At 46.7% G+C, this 23,997-nt stretch overlaps 1 protein-coding gene across 1 annotated transcript; it reads left to right on the top strand.

The window, feature by feature from the left end:
• The first annotated feature begins 303 nt into the window (after window positions 1-303).
• Window positions 304-22,255, top strand: SPAG5 (sperm associated antigen 5). The gene is given in 25 exon segments (XM_044004287.1): window positions 304-342; window positions 344-436; window positions 11,674-11,799; window positions 12,592-13,634; window positions 13,727-13,901; window positions 15,120-15,194; window positions 15,889-15,981; window positions 16,064-16,198; window positions 16,358-16,477; window positions 16,594-16,686; window positions 16,767-16,880; window positions 17,318-17,411; window positions 17,663-17,810; window positions 17,885-17,978; window positions 18,115-18,248; window positions 18,388-18,520; window positions 19,188-19,278; window positions 19,438-19,524; window positions 19,929-20,049; window positions 20,199-20,310; window positions 20,712-20,792; window positions 20,913-21,068; window positions 21,149-21,223; window positions 21,350-21,430; window positions 22,055-22,255. Coding segments are annotated over 25 exon segments (3,585 nt in total). The 3' UTR covers window positions 22,127-22,255.
• Window positions 22,256-23,997: the final 1,742 nt, after the last annotated feature.

The following is a 23,997-nucleotide window of genomic DNA, read 5'->3' as shown; positions in this document are numbered from 1 at the left end:
ACCCTCTCAATTTGCGGACAGGGAAACTGAGGTCTATTAAGGTTGTGAAGAAAGGGCTCTCGGAGGCCGGGGACTGCGCGGCTCCTTTGGTGAAGGGCCCCGCTGCTCCCGGGAGTCCCCGGCCGGGCCTCCCCACGTCACACCCCGAGGGCTCTAGAGTCGGGGTACGCCCCCTCGAGCCTGCAGGTAGGAGCGCACCGAGGCCACGTGCGCGCGACCAGAACGGGAGCGAGACTGGGGGCGTGGCTGCGTCGGTGACGTCACGGCACCGTGGCCAATAACAGGAGCGCGCGGCTGGTTCGAATGGACTCGGCGGATGGCGAGGCGGCCTCCGCTTCCCAGCCCTTTCCCCCCTCAGCTTCTCAGCGGCTTGGTCGACCCGGAGGAGCAGAGGCGCTCCGCTCGCCTCCCCGGCCCTCGGCGCGTCATGTGGCGGGTGAGGAGCCTCGGCTCGCCGGCTGCGCCACAGTGGGTGAGCCGGCCGGGCCGGGCCGGTCTGGGCTTCCGTTAGCTCCCTTCCGTCTCGGGGGTGGGGGGCGGGATTTCGTTGTGTGGGGTTCATTCCCTAGGTGCGCCGTAATGTTATTTAGTCAACACCGCAACTCTGGGGGCCCGGTGCCATGATCATCGTCATCCCTATTTTTACCGTGGAGGAAACTGAGGCAGGCAGCGGCGACTTGCTTCCGGGGTAGTCTGAGGCTGTAGTGGAACTCGAGTTGGCCTGAGTCCCCGCCCAAGCCCAGTGCGCTATCCACTGCACCACCCAGCTGCGCTGTTAGAGCTAAGCCTGTTTGTGTTTTAAATTCCCTGTGTTTAGCAAAGGGTTGGGTGAGCAGTAAGTAGGCTCTTACTGAATGCGCCCTTGACCTACTTCTCGGGGTTGTTGAGGGGCGGGGTGGGGAGGGGGAATACTTCGTAAACCTTAAAGCCACGTATATAACCAGGAGGGTGGTCGAGCATCACGACCCTGCTGTTATCAAGCAACGCGCATTTTTTAAAAGCGCAATTATGTGCACACAGGGTATACAGAGTATGCGTGGGAGGTAATGAGAACTCATATTTGTGTATTCCGATCCGGGTTACCCGGCAATTTACATTATTATTGTTGCTGCCTTCTTTGTGCATTGTTCTCTTCTTTGTGCATTGAAGTTCAGATAAAAATAGTGCTGAGATGAACTGCTAGCCTGCTATGTTATGTGTGATCTGCTGGGGCAGATGGATAAAATGACTACTTAGTTTTTTTTTAATCATAGAAGTATTTTATTATTTTCCTAAAATGACTCTTTTTTTGGCGAGGCAATGAGGGTTAAGTGACTTGCCCAAGGTCACCCAGCTAGTAAGTGAATGAGTACTTTTTAAAAGACGGATAAAAGTATTAGGATAGGCTCACTGAAGGCATGTTTAGAAAGACTCCAGGCCAGACACATAGATAATGATGGTAGTTGAGGAAAAATCAATCCTCTTCTCAATAATCCTTGGGAACTCAGCATCGAGGTGACAAAAGCTCTTTTATTTCCTTCTCTCCAAGAGGTACGCTGGTGTGCAGCTAATGGGTGCAAAGAAAAGGGGCTAGCAGGCCCTGTTTTATACCCTAGTCCCTAACGCAAATGGACCCTCCCCTTTTTCATCATTGGTCTTATTACTCAAGGGTTACAATCTACACACAAAAACTAGCTAATTGGAATGCAGTATTCCCATCCCTCTTTCTTATGTGGGCATAACTCAGGAGTGGACCTTATTCTTCCTTATATGGATACAACTCCATGTGCACCTTGTTGAGAACAGGGCTCCTTGAACCATGTGATTTTGTTAGCCTGAGGGGGAAGAGGGGATCTGAGACCTTTGTCCTAGGAACCGGTCAGGAGGGCTATGATTGACTGTTATATCCACATTGAGAGGAGAGAACTACCCATTTTCTCACAGTAGTGTTGTGTAGTTATTCTGTTCCCCAGTAGTTTTAATTTCTTCTGATGAAGCTTTGGATTTTGGAAATGTTTTGTTGTATATAGTTTGGAAATTATCAATATTCAATGTGGTAGTGTCGAAAATTTTCTTAAATTAAAAAAAAGTGATATCAGGACAATTGTTTGTAGCAGTTTTGTCTGTGTTCTGGTTCCCAATTTATTTGTTGAATACTTTTTTTGAGGCAATCTGGATTAAGTAACTTTACCCAGGGTCACACAGCTAGTGAGTGACGTTAGATTTGAACTCGGGTCCTCCTGACTCCAGGGCTGGTGCTCTATTCACTTCTGCACCTACCTTGCTGCGCCTTGTTTGTTGAATTCTTTTTTTTTTTTTTTTTGGTGGGGCAATGAGGGTTAAGTGACTTGCCCAGGGTCACACAGCTAGTAACTGTCAAGTGTCTGAGGTTGGATTTGAACTCAGGTACTCCTGAATCCAAGGCCAGTTCTTTATCCACTGTGCCACCTAGCTGCCCCTGTTTGTTGAATTCTTAAGGATATTTTGAGGTTTGTATTTGTAGTACAAGGATTTGTGGCTAGTATCAAGTATCTAGCTTATAATTCTGGCCTTTTAGCTGTCTTTCTAGGTACTTAATTTTTGCAGCCCAAACTGTTATATTGCCCAGTTTATATTCTTTGAGTAATCAGCATCGATCAAATCCAGCTTCTCTAAAGGTCACCTTTTCTGAATTTTCTGGTCTGGTATCTGGTATAAACCTCTCCATTTCTGTGACTTGGCCTTTTGTTGACATAATGTGGACAGCACCAATAGGCAGTCTTTCCTTTCCACTCTTGGGTCTTTGTTCTTTCAAATGTTCTATCTGGAGGTAAACCACTTTTGATTTACGTTAGATAAATCCAGTGGTGTGTATCTTTTGCCAGCCTTTACTACTATTTTGTGAAGTGATGTTTCTGTACATTTTTAACCTGGTTATCATATCCTCAGTGAACATTTGTCAATCTTTTTTTTTTTGGAAAATAGGACTGGGTTTCATTTTTATAGGTTTTTAATCCACTGTTATCCATTTTACTATTTCAAAAGCTTACCTTAAGACTATTATTGTAGAGGGGTTAATTGCTATCCATGTGTTCTTCCCATTGTGTTTTAACTTTTGGATTGGCAGATGACAAAAGTCTCTTTACATAAATGGCTATGGCTTTATTCTTTTGCCTTGCTTGCAGAATACCAAGGTATGTTTAAGTGTTGCCTATTCTTTGGCTCAATTTGACTTCCAGATTCTAGCTCAAAGTCTTCAGTCACTATTTTTCCTTGGTGTATACTAAGAATTTTATACTTATCAAGTCCAAGTGATATTTCTATATTATATGATGAGATGAATAAGTTGGTTGGTGTATTTTTCAGCAGAGCCATGTAACTTTATGGTCATCCATATTACATTAAGTGATTAATAAGATGTCTTGGTACAACTTCAATTTTTATGTGGAAGCTGTACTGAGTTCTTTTGAGGAGAAATGATATTGAGGATAAAGTTAGGCAAGACCATAATAAAGTTAAATAATCTCTCTGAAAGATGTCATGTTTTATGTCATTTGTTCTTTTTTTTTTTTCGGGGCAATGAAGGTTAAGTGACTTGCCCAGGGTCACACAGCTCGTTAAGTGTCAAGTGTCTGAGGTCGGATTTGAACTCATGGCCCGTGCTTTATCCTCTGTGCCACCTAGCTGCCCCATCATTTGTTCTTAACATTGTGATGGTATGTTTTAAATAGAGAACAATTTGTCATATGAATATCAAATGCTCTAGTGTTCTCCCTTTGGTTGTTAATATATTTGTAAATGAGTATGGAACTGAGACAAAGACTGCAATAGTTGATGAAGTTGGTATAAATGTTATGGCATTTTGGGATGGCTTTTAAAATAATGAGTTATTCTTTATACCTCTGGAACTTTTTGACACATCCTTTTTTGGTCCTTAGCCAATATGTTGGCTACTAAGTATTATTCTAAATATGTGTAGAATACATTATTATTCTACTAAGTATTTATATACTTTTCGAGGGTACAAGCTATAAATACTTTGTATAAAATAAATTTTTAATTAACCTATATTTGGTGGGGCCCGTGGTGGTTTTATATTTTGATAAAAGATGTGTTAAGAAAGGTGAGATCAAGTCATTTTCCAATAGATAGGTGGTCAAAGAATATGAACAAGCAGCTTTCCAAAAAAACTATGAAGTATTAGCTGTATGAAAGAATATGTGAAATCTTCATAATAAGAATACGGAGCAAAACAACTCTGAGGTTTTTGGTGAAGTTAGCAGTGGAGAGTGATAGAAAAGCACACTCGTGGAACTGCACATTGGTCCACTTATTCTAGAATTCATTCTGGAATTATGCAAAGAAAGGGACTGAGATGACCATATGCTTTGATCCCAGAGATTTTCCTTCTAGGCTTACACTTCAAGTATGCTAAAAAGAAAAACCCTACATATGGCAAAAGATTACTAACAGCACTTATTTAAGTTTTGTTTTTTTTTAAATTAAAAAAAATCTACTTTCTCCTAATCTTCTCTCCCCTCCATTAAGAAAAATGAAACTTGTATAACAAATATGCAGTCAAGCTAAATGATCCCCCAGACGTCCACATCTCAGTTTGGACTCTTTGAGTCCATCCTCTCACTTCCAGGAGTTGGGCGGCATGTTTCATACTGAGTCCTCTAGGATTGTTGGTTATTGCATTGACCAGAGCTCCAAAGTCTTTCAAAACTGCTTCTCTTTACAACATTGTTGTTGTTATATAAATTGTTCTGATTCTACTCACCTCCCTCTGTATCATTTTATACAGGTCATCCAGGTTTCTGTGAAACCATCCTGTTCAGCATTTCTTATACTCGATCATTTTCTTTTTTTTTTTAATTTTAATTTTTTCTTTATTATTTTATCCCCCCATTACATGTAAAAACAATTTTTAACATCCATTTTAAAACGTTGAGTTCCAAATTAACTCCTGTCTTTCCTCACCCCACCCTCCTTTGAGAAGACAAGCAATTCTATATAGGTTATACATGTGTAGTCATGTTGTGAGAGAATACAGAAAAAAAACCCTCAAGAAAAATAAAGTTTAAAAAAAATATGTTTAAGCCTGTATTTAGACTCCATCAGTTCTTCCTCTGGGGCTGGATAGCATTTTTTATAAGTTCTTCAGAGTTGTCTTGGATCATTGTATTGCTGAGAATAGTCAAGTTTCAATAATAATCTTGGGGGGTGGGCAGGGCAGGGCAATGAAGGTTAAGTGACTTGCCCAGGGTCACACAGCTAGGAAGTGTCAAGTGTCTGAGGCTGGATTTGAACTCAGGTCCTCCTGAATCCAGGGCCAGTGCTCTATCCACTGTGCCACCTACTTGCCCTCTTCAATAATAATCTAGTACATCGATTTACACCATTATTTGTTCATTTTCACCCACATTTTCACCACAAAGAGAGCTGGCAGCTCTTACCTGACCCCTCAAAATACTATTTTTTGTAGTAGTAAAGAACTGGAAGCAAAGTAATTAACTCAATCTGTTGGAGAGTGGCTAAACAAGTTGGGGTACATAAATATTACTGTGCTTTAAGAAATGATGAATGTAGCTGCAAAGTGTGTTAAGTAAACAGAGCCAGGAAAACAACACACATACACATTGATGACACAATCTAAACTGACCAAGTTTGGCCCCAAGGAATAGGTATGAGAAAGCACCTTGTTCTGGGCAATGCCTTTAGATTAGAAAGAAACAAGATGGTATAACCTATATCATATTACTTGCCTTCTCAATGATGGGGGGTGGGGAGGGAGGGAGAGAATTTGGAACTCAAAATTTTAAAAATAAATGGTAATTATTTTGACATGGAATTGGGGAAAAATAAAACACTAAATTGAGAGAGAGAAGAGACTCTCCTAACCCATCTAACAAAGGGAGATAGATTTAACAGATTTGAAAGGAAATTCCTGGATATGACATTGCCTCTATTGCCTCCTATATCCCCTGGTTTTCCATTTGCCCCAGAGTAGAACTTTTGGAGTTTTTGTTCCTTGAAGATTTTTAGTGAACGGAGGTTCTTCTACTTTTCCCTCTTGTGATTTAAGCAAGTACTTGATTTCTGCTCTTATTTCATCTAATCTGGCCTTAGAAATGAAATCATTTCTTAACATTGCAGTGCATTGGGCTCCATTGTGTAGTTTGGCAAAGACAGTACAGTCAGAAAGCGATAGGAACCTCTTGCTTACGTTAAGAGGGCTCCAGTTTTGTTTTCATATACTGGTGCATAATGAATACAGTCACTGGCAGTCATATGGACTTATGGTTGACCTACTAGAGTTACCAGCACCATCTGGCACAAAGCATTTCCAACAGATAGGGTAAAGGTGGGGCCTGTAACCTATGCCTTGATTCTTAGGAGCAGTTATATCAGTGCTTTCAGGGTTCCTGCTGGAACTATACAACTACCATAATTGTCTTGAGGCACTCAGAGGCCCCATTGTAAATCCCCCTGGCAATGTCCCTTCTGGTGACATGAACGCTAAGTTGGGCTTTGAAGGGATTTGTTGTTGTTATTATCATTGCCATCAAATGCATCCAGCCAAAGCAAGAAAGATAGGGCAAAGCTGAGGGGCAGCATGGAGCTTTGCTTTCTTGCCAAACAATACTTTGGGCAAGTAATTTTATTTCTTTGGGCATATATATGCCCAAAGAAATCAAATATATGTATGTGTGCATATGTATGTGTATAGTACATATGTATGCATGTATATACACACACATATATATTCTATTTAAGATTACCCTATTTAGTCTCCAAATAGGTCTATATTTTTCTTTATTGATTACAATTCTTTATTGTATTGTATTTTGTTAAGAATATGTTATAAGCATGAATGCATTATTGGTGGAGCTGTGAACTGATCTAACCATTCTGGAAAGCAGTTTGGAATTATGCCCATAGGAAGAGGGAGGGAGAAAATTTTGAAATTTGAAATCTTATATAAACAAATGTTGAAAAATATTTCTACATGTAACTGGAAAATAATAAAATACTTTTATTTAAAAAGAATATGTTATAAGCTTTCTACCTTATTTATATCCTAGCATATGATTAGGGTTTGTGTCCTCTGATATAGAAAAATAAATATATTCCTTCAAGATTCCTGTTCAATTATGACCAAAGATCTATATATCTAGTTTTCTAACATTTCATTTAAATCTTTAATTTTACTTGTTTTATTTTTACTAGATTTTTCTAAATCTGAAGAAGGCAGATTGAAGTTACCAACTATGATCGTCTTACTATCTACATCTTCTTTTTAAACACTTTTATTTCGATTAACAAACATTTATTTTCTTTCCCTGTCCCCATCAGAAAAAAATCTCTTTATAACAAATATGCATAATCAAGAAGAATCTGTAACTGGTTATAACAAAAAATGTGTGTCTTATTCTGCAGCTTGAGTCTATTGCCTCCCTGTCAGGAGGTGAATAGCATGCTTTGTCATCCATCTTCTGGAATCATGTTTGGTCGTTGCGCTGATGAGAGCTCTTAAGTTCTTCAAAGATGTTCATCTTCACAATGTTGTTACTGTATCAATGTTTTGCTGGTTCAGCTCACTCTGAACCAATCTTCCCCAGTTTCTTTTAAATTATTCATTTCCAGTTTCAACTGGTCGTGCACCAACATCTCAAATCATATACCAACATAAGCTCAGAATAGATAAATGATTTAGACATAGAGTGATATCATAAGCAAAGTAGTGGAGCATGGAAGAAATTACTTGTCATATCTGTGGTTAGGGGAAGAGTTCATGACCAAAAAAAGAAACAGAAGTTCGTGAAAAGTAAAATGGCCTAATTTTGATAATATGAAAATTAATATTTTATGTACAAAGAAAACCAATGCAGCTAAAATGAGAAGAAAAGCAAGAAACTGGAGGGGGAAAATCTTTGCAGCAAGTTTCATTGATAAAGGTTTCATTTCAATTTGCCAAATATGATATCAAGAAAATGGTGAAGCAAGCATCACAGGGACCCTTGAAGGGCATCTTGGGCTACAGAGAGGACCAGTCCTGTGACTTTAACAGCAACACCTACTCTTCTACCTTTGATGCTGGCACTGGCATGACCATTTTGTGAAGTTCATTTCTTGGTATGACAATGAGTATGGTTACAGCATCTGTGTAGTAGACCTCATGGTCTATGTGGCCTCCAAAGAGTAAAGTGGAAAGCCATGGATCTTCATCCCCAGCCAAAAGAAGAGTTCTACTGGGAAGCCCACATCCCTAACCTATGTTCCTGTACCAGAGATCCCATACCCCATTCACATTGTTGTCCCAAAGCACCCCTGTAGTGGGGGGAGAAGCCTAGAGTCCTGTATTGTATACGTATCATCAATAAAGTCACCATATTCAGTGCAAAAAAAAAAGATAAAAGTTTTATTTCTCAAGTATAAAGGAAAGTGAACCAAATCTTTAAGAATAGGCCCTGGGTTCAGGAGGACCTGAGTTCAAATGTGACCTCAGACACTTAACACTTACTAGCTGTGTGACCCTGGGCAAGTCACTTAACCCTCATTGCCCTGTGCCAAAAAATAACAACAACAACAAAAAAAAACCTTTAAAAACAGCCCTGGATTCAGGAGGACCCGAGTTCAAATCCAGTCTCAGACACTTAACACTCATTGTCCCCCCCCCCAAAAGAATAAGAGCCATTCCTTCATTTCTAAAATATATCAAGAACTAAATCAAATTTATAAGAATCCAAGTCATTCCCCAGTTAAGAAATGGTCAAAGGATATGAACAAGCAGTTTTCTGATGAAGAAATCAAAGCTATGTACTGTCATTTGAAAAAATGCTCTAAATCACTATTGATTAGAGAAATGCAAATTAAAGCAACTCTGAGGTACCACCTCACACCTATCAGATTGGCTAATATGACAAAAAAGGAAAATAATAAATGTTGGAGAAGCTGTGGAAAAAATGGAACACTAATGCATTGTTGGAGCTGTGAACTGATCTATCCATTCTGGAGAACAATTTGGAACTATGTCCAAAGGGCTATAAATCTGTGCATACCCTTTGACCCAGCAATACCACTATTAGGTCTTTTTTCCAAAGAGATAATAAAAAAAGGAAAAGGACCCACATGCACAAAAATATTTATAGCTGTTCTTTTTGTGGTGGCAAGGAATTGGAAACTGAGGGGATGCCCATCAATTGGAGAATGGCTGAACAAGTTGTGGTATATGAATGTAATGGAATACTATTGTGCTGTAAGAAATGATGAGCAGGCAGATTTCAGAGAAACCTGGAAGGACTTGCATGAACTGATGCTGAGTGAGATGAGCAGAACCAGGAGAACATTGTACACAGTATCAACAACATTATGTATTGATCAACTGTGATAGACTTGATTCTTCTCAGCAATACAATAGTCCAAGATAGTTCCAAAGGACTCATGATGGAAAATGCTTTCCAAATCCAGGGAAAAAAACCACCTGTGGAATCTAGATGCAAATAAAACCATACTATTTCTATTGTTTTTGTTGTTGTTGGGGTTTTTTTTGTGGTTTTTTTTTGGTGGGGCAATGGGGTTAAGTGACTTGCCCAGGGTCACATAGCTAGTAAGTGTCAAGTGTCCGAGGCCAGATTTGAACTCAGGTACCTCAGGTACTCCTGAATCCAGGGCCGGTGCTTTATCCACTACGCCACCTAGCCGCCCCTGTTGCTTTTCTTTTTTGCTCTGATTCTTCTTTCACAGCATGACTAATGCAGAAATATGTTTAATGTGATTGTACATATATAACCTATATCAGATTACTTGCTGTCTTGGGGAGGGGAGGGAGGGAGAAAAATTTGAAACTAGAAATCTTATAAAAACAAATGTTGGGGCAGCTAGGTGGTGTAGTGGATAGAACACTGGCCCTGGAGTCAGGAGGACCTGAGTTCAAATCTGGCCTCACATACTTAACACTTACTAGCTGTGTGACCCTGGGCAAGTCACTTAACCTCAATTGCCTCACGCCCCCAAAAATAAATAATTAAAAAAACAAATGTTGAAAACTATCTCTACATGTAACTGGAAAATAATAAAATATTTATATGGAAAAATAATAAGAGCCATTCCTCAATTGATAAATTGTCTGGGGATATAAACAAGCAATTTTCAGAGGAAGGAATTAAAGTTATTAATAGCCATACGAAAAATATTCTAAATCATTAGTAGCTAGAGAAATGCAAATTAAAGCAACTCTAAAGTACCACTTCACATCCATCAGATGGGCTAAGATTATAGAAAAGGAAAATGACATGTTGCTGGGGATGTGGGAAAATATGTACAGTGATGCCCATTGATGAAGCTGTGAACTAAACAAACCATTTTGGAGGATATTTTGTAACCATGCCCAAGAAGCTATTAAGTACCCTTTGGTACTGTACACCGTACCCTTTGGCCCTGTGAAAGTATTTATAGCATCTCTTTTTGTGGTGGCAAGAAGTTGGAAACAGTGGGTGCCCATTAAGTAGGGAATGGACATACAAGTTATGGTTTATGAATATGATGGAATGCTCTTATGCTATGAGATGTGATGAAGAGGATGGTTTCAGAAAAATCTGGGAAGACTTATGTAAATTGAAACAAAGTGAAGTGAGCAGGACTAGGAGAACATTATACATAATAAAAGCAGTAATGTAAAGATAATCAACTGTGAAAGACGACAGTTCCAGAGGACTTAGGATAAAAAGTGCTATTCATGTCCAGATGGAAAACTGATGGACAGATTGAAGCATTTTTTTTTTTTTGCCGTTTTCTGTGTGTGTGTGTGGGGGGGGCGTTAATATAGCTAATGCAAAAAATTTGTTTTGCATGATTTCATATTTGAAATGGGTTTTGTATTTCTTGTCTTCTCAATGGGTGGGGGAACGGAGAGAATCTGGAACTGAAAATAAAATTGAATTGAAACCCCATCTTTTTCATAATTTCTTACAGTGAAATAATATTCCATTACATTTATATACCATAATATGTTTAGCCATTCCCAAATGATGAGCACCCCTTTACTTTCCAGTTTTTTGCCACTAGAAAAGGTCTCTCAAAATATTTTTGTATACATGGGTCCTTTTCTTCTCTGATCTCTCTGAAGATATAAGCCCAGTCGTGATGTCACTGGGTCAAAGGGGCTTTTAAAGCCTCATTCCAAGATGCTTCCCAGAGTAACCAAACCGAGTCACAGTTTTACACTTATTGACCTGCCTGTTTTTAGCTCCCTCCCAACATTCATCATTTTCTTGTTTCCATCTTTGCTTTTCTTTCCACCCAATCCCATTAGTCTTTGTTTCTTTTAAGAAACCAGCTGTAGGCATCTGTAATTGGGGTATCAGGGATAATATAGCCTCAGTATCCAGTGCTTTGGGCCTTGCATTCATTCCCAGCATCCTTTTTAGATTCTCTTACCCTGTAAATCTTTGTCCATTTTTGAGGTTTTATTTGTGATCGATTTCTAGCCATTTTGAAGGGGTTGGGGAGAAAGCTGGGTTTATATACATCTTTACACTTGGCCGTCTTCCTGGAAATCTCTGTTTTATACCTGTGTAATGATGAGGTGGGATTGAATTATGCCTAAAATACTTTCTACCTCTAAAATTCTGAAAGGTGGGCTCCTTGAGAGGTCTGAATCAGCCTTAAAGGCCCTGCACTTATTCCTGCTCATTAATCTCTCTATCTCAGGGAAAGTCTGAGAACCGTCCTCCGCTCCAAGAACTCATCTTGCAACCGAATGTTATTCCCAGCTCTGAGAAAGTCACCTTGGCGTGTTCTATGACAAACCCCATGTTGTATCAGCCTGGGCCTCAGGTAAGATTCTGTTGTCTAGCTTTGGGTTGGACTTGTGAGTGGGGCCCTGCATCCAGCCGGAGAAGCCAGGGAATAGCGGACTAGGGCAGGGAGACAGGAATCAATAATGCTGGTGATGTCAGCAAGGCCTGAGCATACAACCTTAGAGGTTTCCATGGCCCTGCTTAGCTGGTGGTCTCCACCACCTCCTCCCCTGCTTGGCTTTCACTGAGCTGCTGCAGAGCAGGGCTGGCCAATGAGAGAAGTCTTCCTTCCCTCTGCTACGTCTAGAGTGGAGCCCCGGACTGGCGGTCACAAGGGTAAGGAGGAATGGCGGCCAAGTTCTTCTTCACTTCTTCAGCTGCGTGCAGAGTAATTGACAGCCTAACACTTTGTACAATAGGAAAGAAGTAGGGAATACCTCATGGGACCTGCAGCCCTGGGAGAGCATGATAGCATTTAACCACAGTCATATAATTAGCATCAGAATTGGGACTAGAATTTAGGTCTCCTATCTCCTGACCTAGGGGGCTTTCCACCTGTTTTTGCTGTCTCCTGACAGTCAGGCTGCACAGGCTGGAGCTCAATTGCTGAATAGTCTTTCCCCGTCGTCCAGTCTCTTTTGTAGTGAAAAGAGATCAGCCCAGTTTTCTACAATGAAACAAAGCTAGTCTGAGCTCTGCTTGGCCCGGCGCCCTTGTGCCCAGACGGTACAGCACCCCTGCATGCTTTGTGTCTGATGCTCGATGAGATGCCTGGCTTAGCAGAGTGACCTTTGTTTGCCAGCTCTGTCACTCTTTCTTCCCTTGCTAGCCAGAGGACAGCATCATCCCATCTCTGCTGGAGTTTCCCCAGACCACCTGGCCAGATTTCCCTCCAGAACTGCCGCATGTGCCTATGAAGGAGCTTGAGGCTTCCCAGGATGACCCCAGGGAGCAGTGTCTGGGTCTGGTTCCCCAAACTAGCTCTACTCCTAAAGCCTCTGAAGGAGCAGCGGCCCCACTGGATGATGGTGTGGTCAAAACGTTGACCTTGGTCCCCTCTCCTTCCCAAGAGAGGCCCAGCCGAGGCCTACAGTCAGACGTTCCACTCAAGATGGATGTGGGTGCCAAGGCAAAGGCAAATCACATCTTTGTCAGCCTGTCTCCTTGTCAGTCGGACGCGGTGACCGTGAGGGTAGCACCTTGTCCAAAAGGCAACCCTGTAGACGTCGTCACTGCCAGTCTGGGAAGAGCCACCTCCCAGAATGCCTCGTCCCATCCCCATTCAGAGCAGCAGCAGCACCCGGAAGAGAACTCTGTAGGCATCAGGACAGAAGCTGACCCTGAGGCCTCCGTCCCTCTGATAAGCAACTCTGTGCTGCCTTCTCCTCTGCAGCAGTTCCCTACTTCGTCTGCCTCAGGGGTCAGTCCCCCTGCCGGCCTCTCAGACCCCGGTACAGGAAGCACATCACTCACAACTCCAGAAGGAGAGGAACTGACATCTTCCCCCTCATCAGAGGAAGGGCAGCTGGCAGAAAGACTGTCGCTGCCTGCTCAAATTCCAGCAGAGACTGGACCCCAGGTGGCTGTGGTTGCTACAGTGGGAGACCTTAATAACCCTCATAGTCCCAGGACTGGATCATGGATGTCCCCACTGGCCTGGCTAGAGAAAGGGGTGAACACCTCAGCTGTGCTGGACAGTCTACGCCAGAGCTTCCCCCTTCCTGCTCTGAAGTCGGATCGAGGGACCAGCACTTCCCCTGTCTCTTCCGGCTCTGTGGCTTCATGGCTAGTGGAAAAGAGTACTAACACCTCCCAGGTGGGGCAGGCCGATACAAAAGACAATGCCTCTGAGACAGATTCCCTGCTGTGGTGGTGAGTAATCTTCAGCTCCCTCCTCTCTCCGGCCCATCAGCCACTTCCCCTGCACCTGTGCCCACATCTCATACTTCCACCTTTCTGTCCAGCCGACCCCCAGATCTGAGCGCCTTGTCCAGACGTGACCTGGAAGATCATCTGCTCAGTTCCCTCATTGTTCTTGAGGCCCTCTCCAGGCAACTTCGAGACTGGCAGAAGAGTGGGGCCACCCCTCACCCTGAAGCCCAGGACAGCAGCACACAGACTGATGTGTGTCCCAGCGGGGTAAGAGGGCCTGTTCCCGATCCTAGAAAACAGCAGCGGCCACCAGGAGGCAAAGGAGCAGGCGTGGTGAACGTTGTCCTACCCATAAAGTATAAGACTGGTTTGTCTGTAGCCCCCTCCTCACTCCCCACCCCCATGCCACCAATAATAAGCAGGAGGTGGAACCAGGCAGAATTAGGGGAGCGACAGCATCTAGGAAGGGGTTGGAGGTGGTGTACTTGTGCAGCTGTGGTAGCAGAGGTGCCCCGGGAGGAGGGGGACTGTCTGCTTTTAGCACGGGGCAGGAAATTATCAAAAAGTAGGAGGGATGGAATGAACTTGAACCTGAGTGACCTGACCTCCTGTGTGTCCAAGTGCCAGCATGTTGTGGCCACCCAGATGCTGAGTTGGGGTGACTGCTGCCAGCTGGGAGGGACGATGGTCTGGCTGTCTTTCCTTTAAACACCAGGCCAATCTGTCTGTGTAGGAAATCTGCCTGGCTCTAACTTTTAAGTCTGAGAGCCTTAGGCTGATCGCATCTTAGGTAGTTTATCCATTCTCCTCCTTTGTCAGCCCTGCTCCTCTTGGCTTGCGTGTTCCTAACCCTTCCTCAGTCCCCTCCCTGGCCTAGCCTGGCCTGCCTGATCCTTTGGGAGGCTGGTGAAGCAGAACAAGAAGGGAAATGACCTCCTCGCTCCATCCCACTAATCTGATCACCCGCCTGGCTGCCCCCCCCACACACACACACATCCTGCCTAGAGCACATGAGACGCTCCGTGACTCTCAGCACATCAGAGAGAGAGAGAGAGAAGAGTGAGCGAGCGCGAGAGCTGACTTGCTTGGGGAAGACTCCAGGGGAACCAGGAAGCTTTTAGAGTGAACCCCAAGAGGCCTGTGGCCACACTGCTTCCATCCAAGCTGCTGAAACATCATGACTCAGCACAATGACGCTGAGCCATTGCCCTGTCCCAGCAGGGCTTCCCTTCAGCTCCAGTGAACCCCTGCCCCCACTGGATTGCCCCGATCTCCATTAAGAGCACCCCTGTCTCTCACGGACATGCACCTTTTCCCTCGATCCGATTTCTTCCTTCCCTTTCCTTCCCACCCCAGCCTTTTTTTGGAGGTTAGGAGCACTGAAGCCCATTCATGAGCCTTACTGTTCCTCCAGGGTGGGAGGGGCCCAGAAGGTTGAGAGAATATATCTTGGCAGAAGGATCAGATATATGGGATCTTCTCTAGGTGGCAGATGGACCCCAGCATCTGCAGAAGAGTCAGGAGACCCATCAGCATCTAGTACAGGCTCATAATGCCATGGTAGGTCCTGGTCTTATGGCTCTTGGGAGGCCCTTTGGCCTATATTTTGGGGCTTTCTGTTCTGAATACTTTGGGAAAGTGAAGAAGGAGGGTGCCTGGCAGCCTGGCAGCTCAGTTGCACCTGGATCTAGAGTTAGGAAGACCTGAGTTTAAATCTGGCCTCAAGACACTTATTAGCCATGTGAGCCCGGGAAAGTCACTTAATCTCCCCCTGCTTGCCTCAGTTTCCTCATCTGTAAAACGGGAATCTTAACAGCCCCTGCCTCACAGGCTTATTGTGAGGATCAAAGAAGATCATCAAGTGCTTTGCAGAGTTCCTGGCACATAGTGGGTGCCATGCAAATGCTTATTCCCTTTCCCTGGATAGCATGTCAGTCTCTGACAGCCCACACATTATTAGCTAGTCATTGTGCCCTTTCCCCTTATTTCAGGGCATTCCATCGAAGGTAAACAGCACGCTTCCCTAATAGCCTTCCTTCTGCCTGCTGCAGCTTTTTGGCGGGGGTGGGGCGGCGGCAGTGAGAGTTAAGTGACTTGCCCAGGGTCACACAGCTGATGTCAAGTGTCTGAGGTTGGATTTGAATCCAGGGTGCTGCTTTATCCACTGCATCACCTAGCTGTCCCCTTTAAGGTGGGATGTGGGACTTTGAGGGATGGCCTGTTTGAGTGGAGTGATTCAATCTGTCCCTTATAGCAGTCTTGGGGTGTGGAGTCCCAAGAGCTCTTGTCCTTGCTGAACCAGTGCCTACTGAAGCTGAGGGAGGACAGGACAGCAGTGGAACAGGAGGTGAGTGCTTTGAAGACGCCCTGGAGGCTGTTGGGAGCGAAGGGCAGAGAGCCCAGAAAGAACCCGGCTTCTTATCTCACAGCACCAACAAGCTGAGGCCCTGGTCTCCCGCTGCGGGGAGGTGCTGGCCAGAGCCCGGACAAAGCTGCAGAGCCACTTGGAAGAGAGGGAGGAATCGAGGAGCCGAGAGGAAAGAGCCCTCAGGGGAAGAGCTGCAGTAAGACCGGGGGCTTCCTCCTGGCTAGCGGCTGCTGCTGTGGGCAGCTGGGCCCACGCCCGTTCCCACTGGGGGGAGGGGCCCCCAGAAGGGACGTTGGGCTGCTCTCAGGGCCCATGGCAATGGCGTCTTCTGTGCTCTCTTTCCGTCTCTGGCCAGGCAGAGACGGTATTGGAAGCCTTCTGTGTGCATTGCAGTCAGCGTATCAGCGAGCTCCAGCATGATCTGGAGTCCCAGGCAGAGCTTTGTGGTCTCCTGAGGGAGACCCAAGGCCAGCAGGTGAGTTGCTGGATGGGTAGTCAGTGGAGGTCATGGGGTGAGAGGCCAGTTGGCCCGTGTCTTCCACATGCCTCACTCTGTTGGGTTCTTAAGGGAGGGACTACTTTTCCCTGCAGGCTTCTCTTCACTTGGAGCAGAAGGAGGTGGCACAGCAGGCAGCACAGCTGGCTTCCACCTTACGGGAGGACTGGCTCACGATGCACCGAGAGGTAAGTCTGTGCCTTCATTATGGTCCCTCTTCTCCATGCCTGGACCATGTCCCTCTGACGAGCGCTTTGTCTCTTGGCAGTATACAGTGTGGACAGCCGTGCTGGATCAGGCCCAGAAGCTAATGGAGCCATTGCTAACCAAGAGTCAGAAGGCTTTGCAGGAGCGAGATGAAGCCAGGGAGAAGGAGGAAGAGGTACGAAGCTGAGGGGGCTCAGGCCTGGTCCCTGTTGGCTCTGTCACTCCTTCTGTCAGTGCACTTTCAGCAGCATTTCACTAAAGGACTTTCTTCCTTCCATGTTGTGATTTGGAGAAGAGCTAGCTCACCTGCGGATAGAATTTGGCATTCTCTGTGATTTTCTATGTGAAACCACCTGTAGAGCCTGGCCCGTTTGTGGTTCACATGGAAGACTACCCCACATCTGGCCACCTGCGCCAGTGTTTCTCTTCTCCCCCTTCCTCTGCTGTTGCCCTGGGGTTCAGTCACAAACTCATTTCTTGTCCTGTTTCTGCCCAAGAAGGAGCAAGATGGCTTAGTGTCTCGTGCTGCTTTTCTGAGGGTGGAAAACTAGACTAAGCCCTGGGATTCTTGGCCCAGAGCAGTTGTGAAATTACATGCTCCTTTCCTCCCAGGTGTCCTGGCAGCTGGACCAGGTCTCTGCTCAGTTAAAGGACTCCCAAGCCCGAATTGAGCAGCTGGAATTGGAAAACAGACGGCTGGCGGCAGGTATAGATGCCACTATTGAAGGCTGGCCAAGGCTTTGTACTAAGAGCCCCAGATAGGTGATAGGACGGGAAGAGAGGGGTTCTCTCTTAGTCTGGTCTAGGGGCCTGTTCTAGAGAGGGACTGAGCTCTCTCTTCCCTGAGCCTCTCACTCTGTGCCTTCACTGCTTCCCAGAGACCAACTGTTGGCCTCCTTTGGGAAGGGTTGAGAGTGGGCTGTCACAGGGGTGTCAGTGGGGTGAACTCTGGTTTAGATCTGCAGTTGCAGCTACAGAGCCTGGCCAGCACCCAGAGTCATCTGGAGAAGCTCCAGGACCAGTACGACCGTTGTGCCCGGGACCTGGCCTCTCGGGACCAAGCCCTCATCGAGCTCATGTCAAGTAGGGAAGAGCAAGCCGCCTGGTGAGTGCCGCGGGGGCTGGGAAGCCCAGGGGTGTCGGTCATGCAGTGCAAGGCTTAAGGGAGGCCTTTGACAGGTGGCAGGAGGCAGAAGCAACCTTGAAGTCCACTCAGCTGGAGCAACGGGCAGCCCTCGCGGAGGAGGCTCGAGAACTGCAGGAGACTGTGGAGGTGAGTTCTGTGCTAGGTCACAGAAAAGCCCCCGGCCATCAGGGGTGGGGGGTGTCTGCAAACAGCCCAGAAAGAAGCCCAGGACCCCTTTGCTTCTCTGCCCCTCTCTGTCCCCTTCCTCCTTCTGCCCTCCCAGTTTCTGGACCAAGAGAACCAAGTGGCCCACACAGAGCTGACAAGGCTGGAGAGTCAGCTGAGGAGCACCCTGGCCGCTCTCCAGGAGCGCATCGACCAGTGCCAGCACCTCAAGGACTCTGTGGACAGCCTCGAGTAAATAGCTCCCTTCACTTTCCCAGAACTTGAGGCTCGTTCCCCTGTTTGGGGCAGCTTTCCTCATGGGGGGAAGTCATGGGAGGTGACTTAGGCTGGCACTTGACTGCCTTCTCCTGTCTCCTGTACCCTCCTCCAGGGCCAGACTGGCTGACGCAACAGCAGAGGCCCAGGAGCTGAAGAAGAGACACCAAAGCTCCCCAGAGTTGTCCGTGCTCTCAGAGAGCCTGCGTAACCTGCTTCTCTCGCTACAGACGGCATTGAAGGAGGGGGTAGGATACTCGTGCCCATCTCCAGGCCCATCTGTGCTTCATTGCCAGACTGAGGAACCTTGAATATATTAGACTGCAGGATGCTCACCAAGACTTCTGAGCTTGGCCCTTCCCTGAGGCCTGCCCCAGCCTGGCTCCACGTCATCTCCTTTTCTTCCCTAGGAGGAAGCCTGTACTTCAACTGGGCAGGCCTCTCTAAGTACTGGCCTCGTTACCATTTGCATTCCAGCCACCTTGCCTTAGCTTACTTGACCATTCCCTTCCCCAGAAGTCCTTATCCTTGTCCCTTCTTTCCCTCAACCTAAATATGTACTGCCCAGCTCAAGACCTGCCTCCTCTGTAAAGATATCCTTGACCACTCTAGTCCAAGTGATCCATCCCTCTCCCTTCCTTACAGGACTTACCCATGTGTTTGGCACTTGGTCATATACCGTCTTTTCTTGAGTTTTGTCTGGCCTCCTCAGCTAGTCTGTGAGTGCCTTTATCAAGAATCATGGCTCACACTTTATCATGAATTGTACCTAGCCCTGAATGTGCAGGGTAGTGAACGCCTAATTGTTTCTCTAGTGCCAGATCCCAGGTGAATGAGCACCTCAAGAGCTTGGGAAAAACCTTCAGCTCCCAAGAGAGTGTAGTGCCTACTCTTTACTTCGAGTTTTGCCCACAGACTCCTCTGAGTGCAGCACGGACCCCTGCCCGGCACCTCCACCCCAGTGACAACAGCTTCCTGGGCAGTGTCTTGAGAGCTATGGAAGGAGGTGAGGAAGCCCAAGGAGTCGGGCCGGTGGCCAGAGCCCGGCCGCCCCTCTAGATAATGAATGTGGCTGGCACGGCTAGGTCTAAGTTGGTCACTTTCCGTCATTCGAGCGGGGTCATGACAGAGGCAGCAGAGTGCTGTTTTCTGTTTTCTTTTTCAGAATTAGAACCCGACCTCAGCCCTCTGCTCAGAAGTGACACAAGTGCTTTTTCCCAAGTGGAATCGAAAATCTCCCTTTGGCCTGCAGGTCAGGGTGAGCTCTAGGGAATTTTTTCTTTCAGTAGGAGAGCTGAGAGGCTTGGAGGTCCCTGGGCTTCTCTTACCTGTATCCTTGGTTGCCTGGCACACTGTAGGCACGTCATTGTCACTTGTGAAGTGATGACACGGGATATATGCTCTCTCTGTGGACACAACTCCCTGTTCCCTGCACTCCTGCTTCTCTGCCCAGCAGGGTCTGCTTGGGTGGTGCCTTTCCTCACCCCTTCCCTTTGTATTATTTGTATTTAGTCCTTTCTGATTGGATCATCTCTGTGGGGCTGTACTTACTTAAGCATCCTTTTCACTTGTGACTGTGTGCAAAGGGAAGAAAGAGGGCTATGTTCCTCTCACTTCAGCCTGATAATCTGCCCTCTGTGGGGCTCATTCTTCCAGGGGTCCCCCACACTGAGAAGAGTCTGGAAGAGCTGACTTGCCTGATGCAGGAAGCTCAGAGCCTGTGCTGTCAGCTTCAGGACTCTAAAGAAAAAGCTGTCGGGGCCCTGCAGCAAGAGATGTGAGAAGGAGCCGGGTGGGGTGCAGGGGGGGGAGTGGGGGGCAGCCCTTTGATGAAGTTCCTCTCCCAAAAGGCCAAGTCCCTGTGCTCACTCCAGTCCCGTGCCCCCCCCCCCCAATAAAGGAATAATGCTGAACTCTTTCCCACAGAAGCACTTTACAAATCAAACTGCAGGCCCAGGAGGAACAACACCAGGAGGCCCTGAAGAATCAAGAGGCCGAGGTGGAGAAGCTCAGCCGAGCCCTGTGTATGCGCTACAAGGTGAGGGAGAGGTCCAGAACTGGGGCAGCACAGAACTGGGACAGTCAGATGGGCCCAGTGGGACCCATGGCTCCTCAAGGGTTCTGCTTGGGTGGGGATTTTCCAGCTCCTGCCCTATTTCTGCCTTACCCAGGGTGAGAGGCATGAGGCTCACCAGCTCTGACCTCTTCTTTTCTGTGCTGACCCAGGCAAAGAGGTCTTGGCATGGGAAAGGTCATGTGACCTGTATGAGTACTGAGGGGTTCTGACACCACTTAGGAAGAAGGTCGAGGAAGTAGCTGAACTGCCCCCCTGGGTGGCCCCATGGGGGTGGCACTGCGGTGTTTTCTTGTAGGTGTGAGAAGAGGCCAGCTCTCCCTGGGCCTGATGCAAACTTTCCCTTCCTTCTCTTTTCCCCACAGAATGAGAAGGAACTCCAGGAAGTGATACGGCAGCAAGAAGAGAAGATCCTAGAGCAGATAGATAAGATTGGAGAATTCACAGTAAGTTTATCCTGCCCTCCTTGGCAGCCCTGAGCTTCACTTCTGTCCTGTATCCTTGGGGCAAGTGGTGCTTGTCTAGCTGGGGCTAGGGGTATCACTGACCTCTCCTCTCCTCTCTAGAGTCTTCGAGAGGAGGTGACCCAGCTCACCCGATCATTGCAGCGATCAGAGACCGAAGCCAAGGTGCTCCAGGAGGCCTTGGCCTGCCAGCAGAATCCAGATTCTCAACCCATGGACACTGCTTGGATTCAGGAGAAAGTGTGGCTGTGCCAGGAGGTACCATGCAGAGGTCTCATGCAGCTTTGGGGAGGGAACATGCAGTCCATTGTGATTAAAAAAAAGAAATTCCTCCATAGGTCGATAAACTGAGGCTGTTACTCCTTGATATGGAAAAAGAGAAGGCAGCGCTTGTGGTCAAGTCTCAGAGCCACGTAAGTTGTTGGGGTGGATCTCCTCGGGCTTGGGGCTCCACAAGGGCCCAGCTTTGCTGCCTGAGCCTGTCTCCCGTTTGTCCCACATACCCTGGGACCAGAGCTAATGCTCTATTGCCCCGGCAGAGGAACATTTTGGAAGAGAACCTGAGGTGTTCAGAAAAGGAACTGGAGAAGCTGGATGACATCTTTGAACAGATCTATAAGGTAAAGAGGGAGGGTATGGAAAAATCTCAAGTGCGCATGATGTGCCAAGGCCTGTGCTAATGGATGGATGGGATACCGCAGGAAAGCAAGACATCTGCTCCCAGAGAGTTCAGGTTTGAATGGGGAGCGTCTGGCCCAGGGGCAGATGGAAAGATCTAATGAAAAGCACAAAGGGTACTCCATTAGGGTGACATATAATGTCACAGTGGTCAAAGTGATGGTTAGTGGCAGACCTTTCTCTAGAAGGAAATAGAGCTTCCATTAAATATTAACATTTCACTGACTCCATAGAAGTGGTTTTTAATTGGAGGTTTCTGGACCTCCCCCCAGCCCCCAGTCTGCGGATAGATTTCAAGGGGTCTGTGTACTTGATGGGGGGGAGGGGGAGCGGTCCACATCTTTATTTGTAATCCTCTGTACTTTATATACACTTAAAAACCTTGTTCTCTGAGAGAGGTGTCACCAAACTGTCAGAGAGGTCCATGACCCCAGAAAGACTGGTTTTCCTTCCATTGATGTTGGGGCTCTTTACTGAGAGAAAGAAGGGGAGAGAGGGCTAAGGGCATCTGGCCTAATAGGAGCCAACTAAGCTGCTTCTCCTTCTTCCCTTTGTCTTCTCTCCAGGCTCTGTCGAACATTCCTGAGGTTGTGAGTGGCTGCCAGGAGTTGCAGAAAGTGATGCAATTACTGAGATAATTAACACAGATAGACAACAGATTGGACCTGCTTTTTGGGGGGTGGAGGTCGGGTAGGGAAGAGGAAATGATGCTGTGGAGAAGACAGCAATCTGTATATTGATGTGTATTTAAAATTTGAATAAATTTATTTCGGATAAATTGTCCTTGTGATCATCCCAGCGGTCTGCAGACTCTAGAAGGTCCTATGAGCCTAGGCGGACTTCAAGGTTGAACTCAGAATGGACAATATACCTGTCGCATAAGCATGGAAGCAAAGCACTAGAAGACGAATTGTTTTGGATTCAGCAAGGTGGGAAAAGTTGTGGTCAGTAGCAGAGGGAGTGCCAATGCCATCCTAGATCCTTGAAATAGGCAGCAGAGAGCAAAGCTGTTGGATTAAATCCTTTCCATAAATTGTCTTCAGATAAAATTCTAAGTCCTCACTCAGTTGGGCATCTATGGAGGCCTCCCCAGTCTGGCTTCCACATCCACTTTGAAGAAGTAGCCAAAGCAGAAGGGCTCAGGAAGTCAAAGGCCAGAGCCGGTGGGGTCTTGGAAGCCAATGAGAATTTCCAGAGGGAGGGGGCCAGCCACTGTCCCATCCATCCATCCATCCATCCATCCATCCATCCATCCATCCATCCATCCATCTGTGAGAGCTGAGAGTTTTAGGAAGTCACCTGTGACCTTTGAGAGTATGCTAGGAGCCGATTAGCGAGAGTTAAGGAATACTGGAAAGCTGCGAGGTGAGCAATCTCCTCCAAAAGTAGCCTGGGTCAGGGAAGTGGCTTGTGCATTCTATGGAGGTGAAGGTCCCTAAACGTTCCTTAAGTGCCTATTTAGGACCTGGCCTCTTAAACCCATGGGATTAAAATATGAAGAGAAAGTTCCTGCCCTGGAGGAGTTTACAGTCTAATGGGGGAGAGGGGGAGATAAAACACTAGAGAAGGTTGGGAAGGTATGGGGGTGGGGGTTGGTGTCAGCGAAGGGCAGCCTAGGTGAGGAATATGAGCTAATCCTTCCTTAAGTGGAGGTCTGGAGTTCAGTCTGAGAGGCTTTAGGTAGTGAGGAAGAGGGGTCCCAAGTCTGAGGGGGCTGCAGAGTCATGAGGTTATCCCAGGAATGAGCTTCCAGGGGCCTGAGGTTAGAGGTCTCCAGTTAGCACAGCCAGGTGAGGAATGAGGAGCATTCAGTGCAAAGACCTCCAAATGGTAGACAACAGTCTGTGGCCTGGAGCGGAGTGGGGCAGGAGCCAGATTCTGAAGGACTCTGTGTCACTTGGGAATTTATTTTAACCTAGAGGTTTAGGGGAGTCACTGACCCTTCCAGGTCACACTTGTGCTTGAGAAATAACTGCCAGCTGTATGGAGGCCAATCGGGAGGTCATTCAGATTAGAGGTGAAAAGGAAGTCCTGGACCAGAGAAAGGGACAGCTGCACCAGCTGTGGAGGGGGTGAAGTCAAGACATGCCACCCGATTGGCAAGTCGCTTCCCTGCTCTGGGCCTTGGCTTCTTCCCTGTAAAAAGAAGGGCATTGGGCTAAACTGACCTCCCAGGTCCCTTCCTTCTCTACCTTTTGTATTACTCCTATTCACACACTCCGGTGACCTAAAGTGGCTGGCAATGTGCTCCCCTTGTGCGACATCTTAAACCCTTCCTTTCAGCCCCCAGCTCAGGAACCCGTTCTACATAGGTGATGTCCTAACCTCCAGTTAAAAAATACTCTATTGGTATAAACTTTGTGTTCATCTGTACCTGTTGTGCCCTTCTAGTAGGCTGCACACTCCCTGAGGGCAGGGGGGGGCGTGTGGGCCCATGGTACGCACCTAAGAAGTGCTTATGGAATCCAATCTTGGGTTGGGGGAACGTGAGGCCGGCTTTGGCAAGGGG

The sequence above is a fragment of the Dromiciops gliroides genome, chromosome 4, assembly GCF_019393635.1.
Source record: "Dromiciops gliroides isolate mDroGli1 chromosome 4, mDroGli1.pri, whole genome shotgun sequence".
Taxonomy (NCBI): Eukaryota; Metazoa; Chordata; class Mammalia; order Microbiotheria; family Microbiotheriidae; genus Dromiciops; species Dromiciops gliroides.
This window is presented reverse-complemented; position numbering and strand designations above follow the sequence as displayed.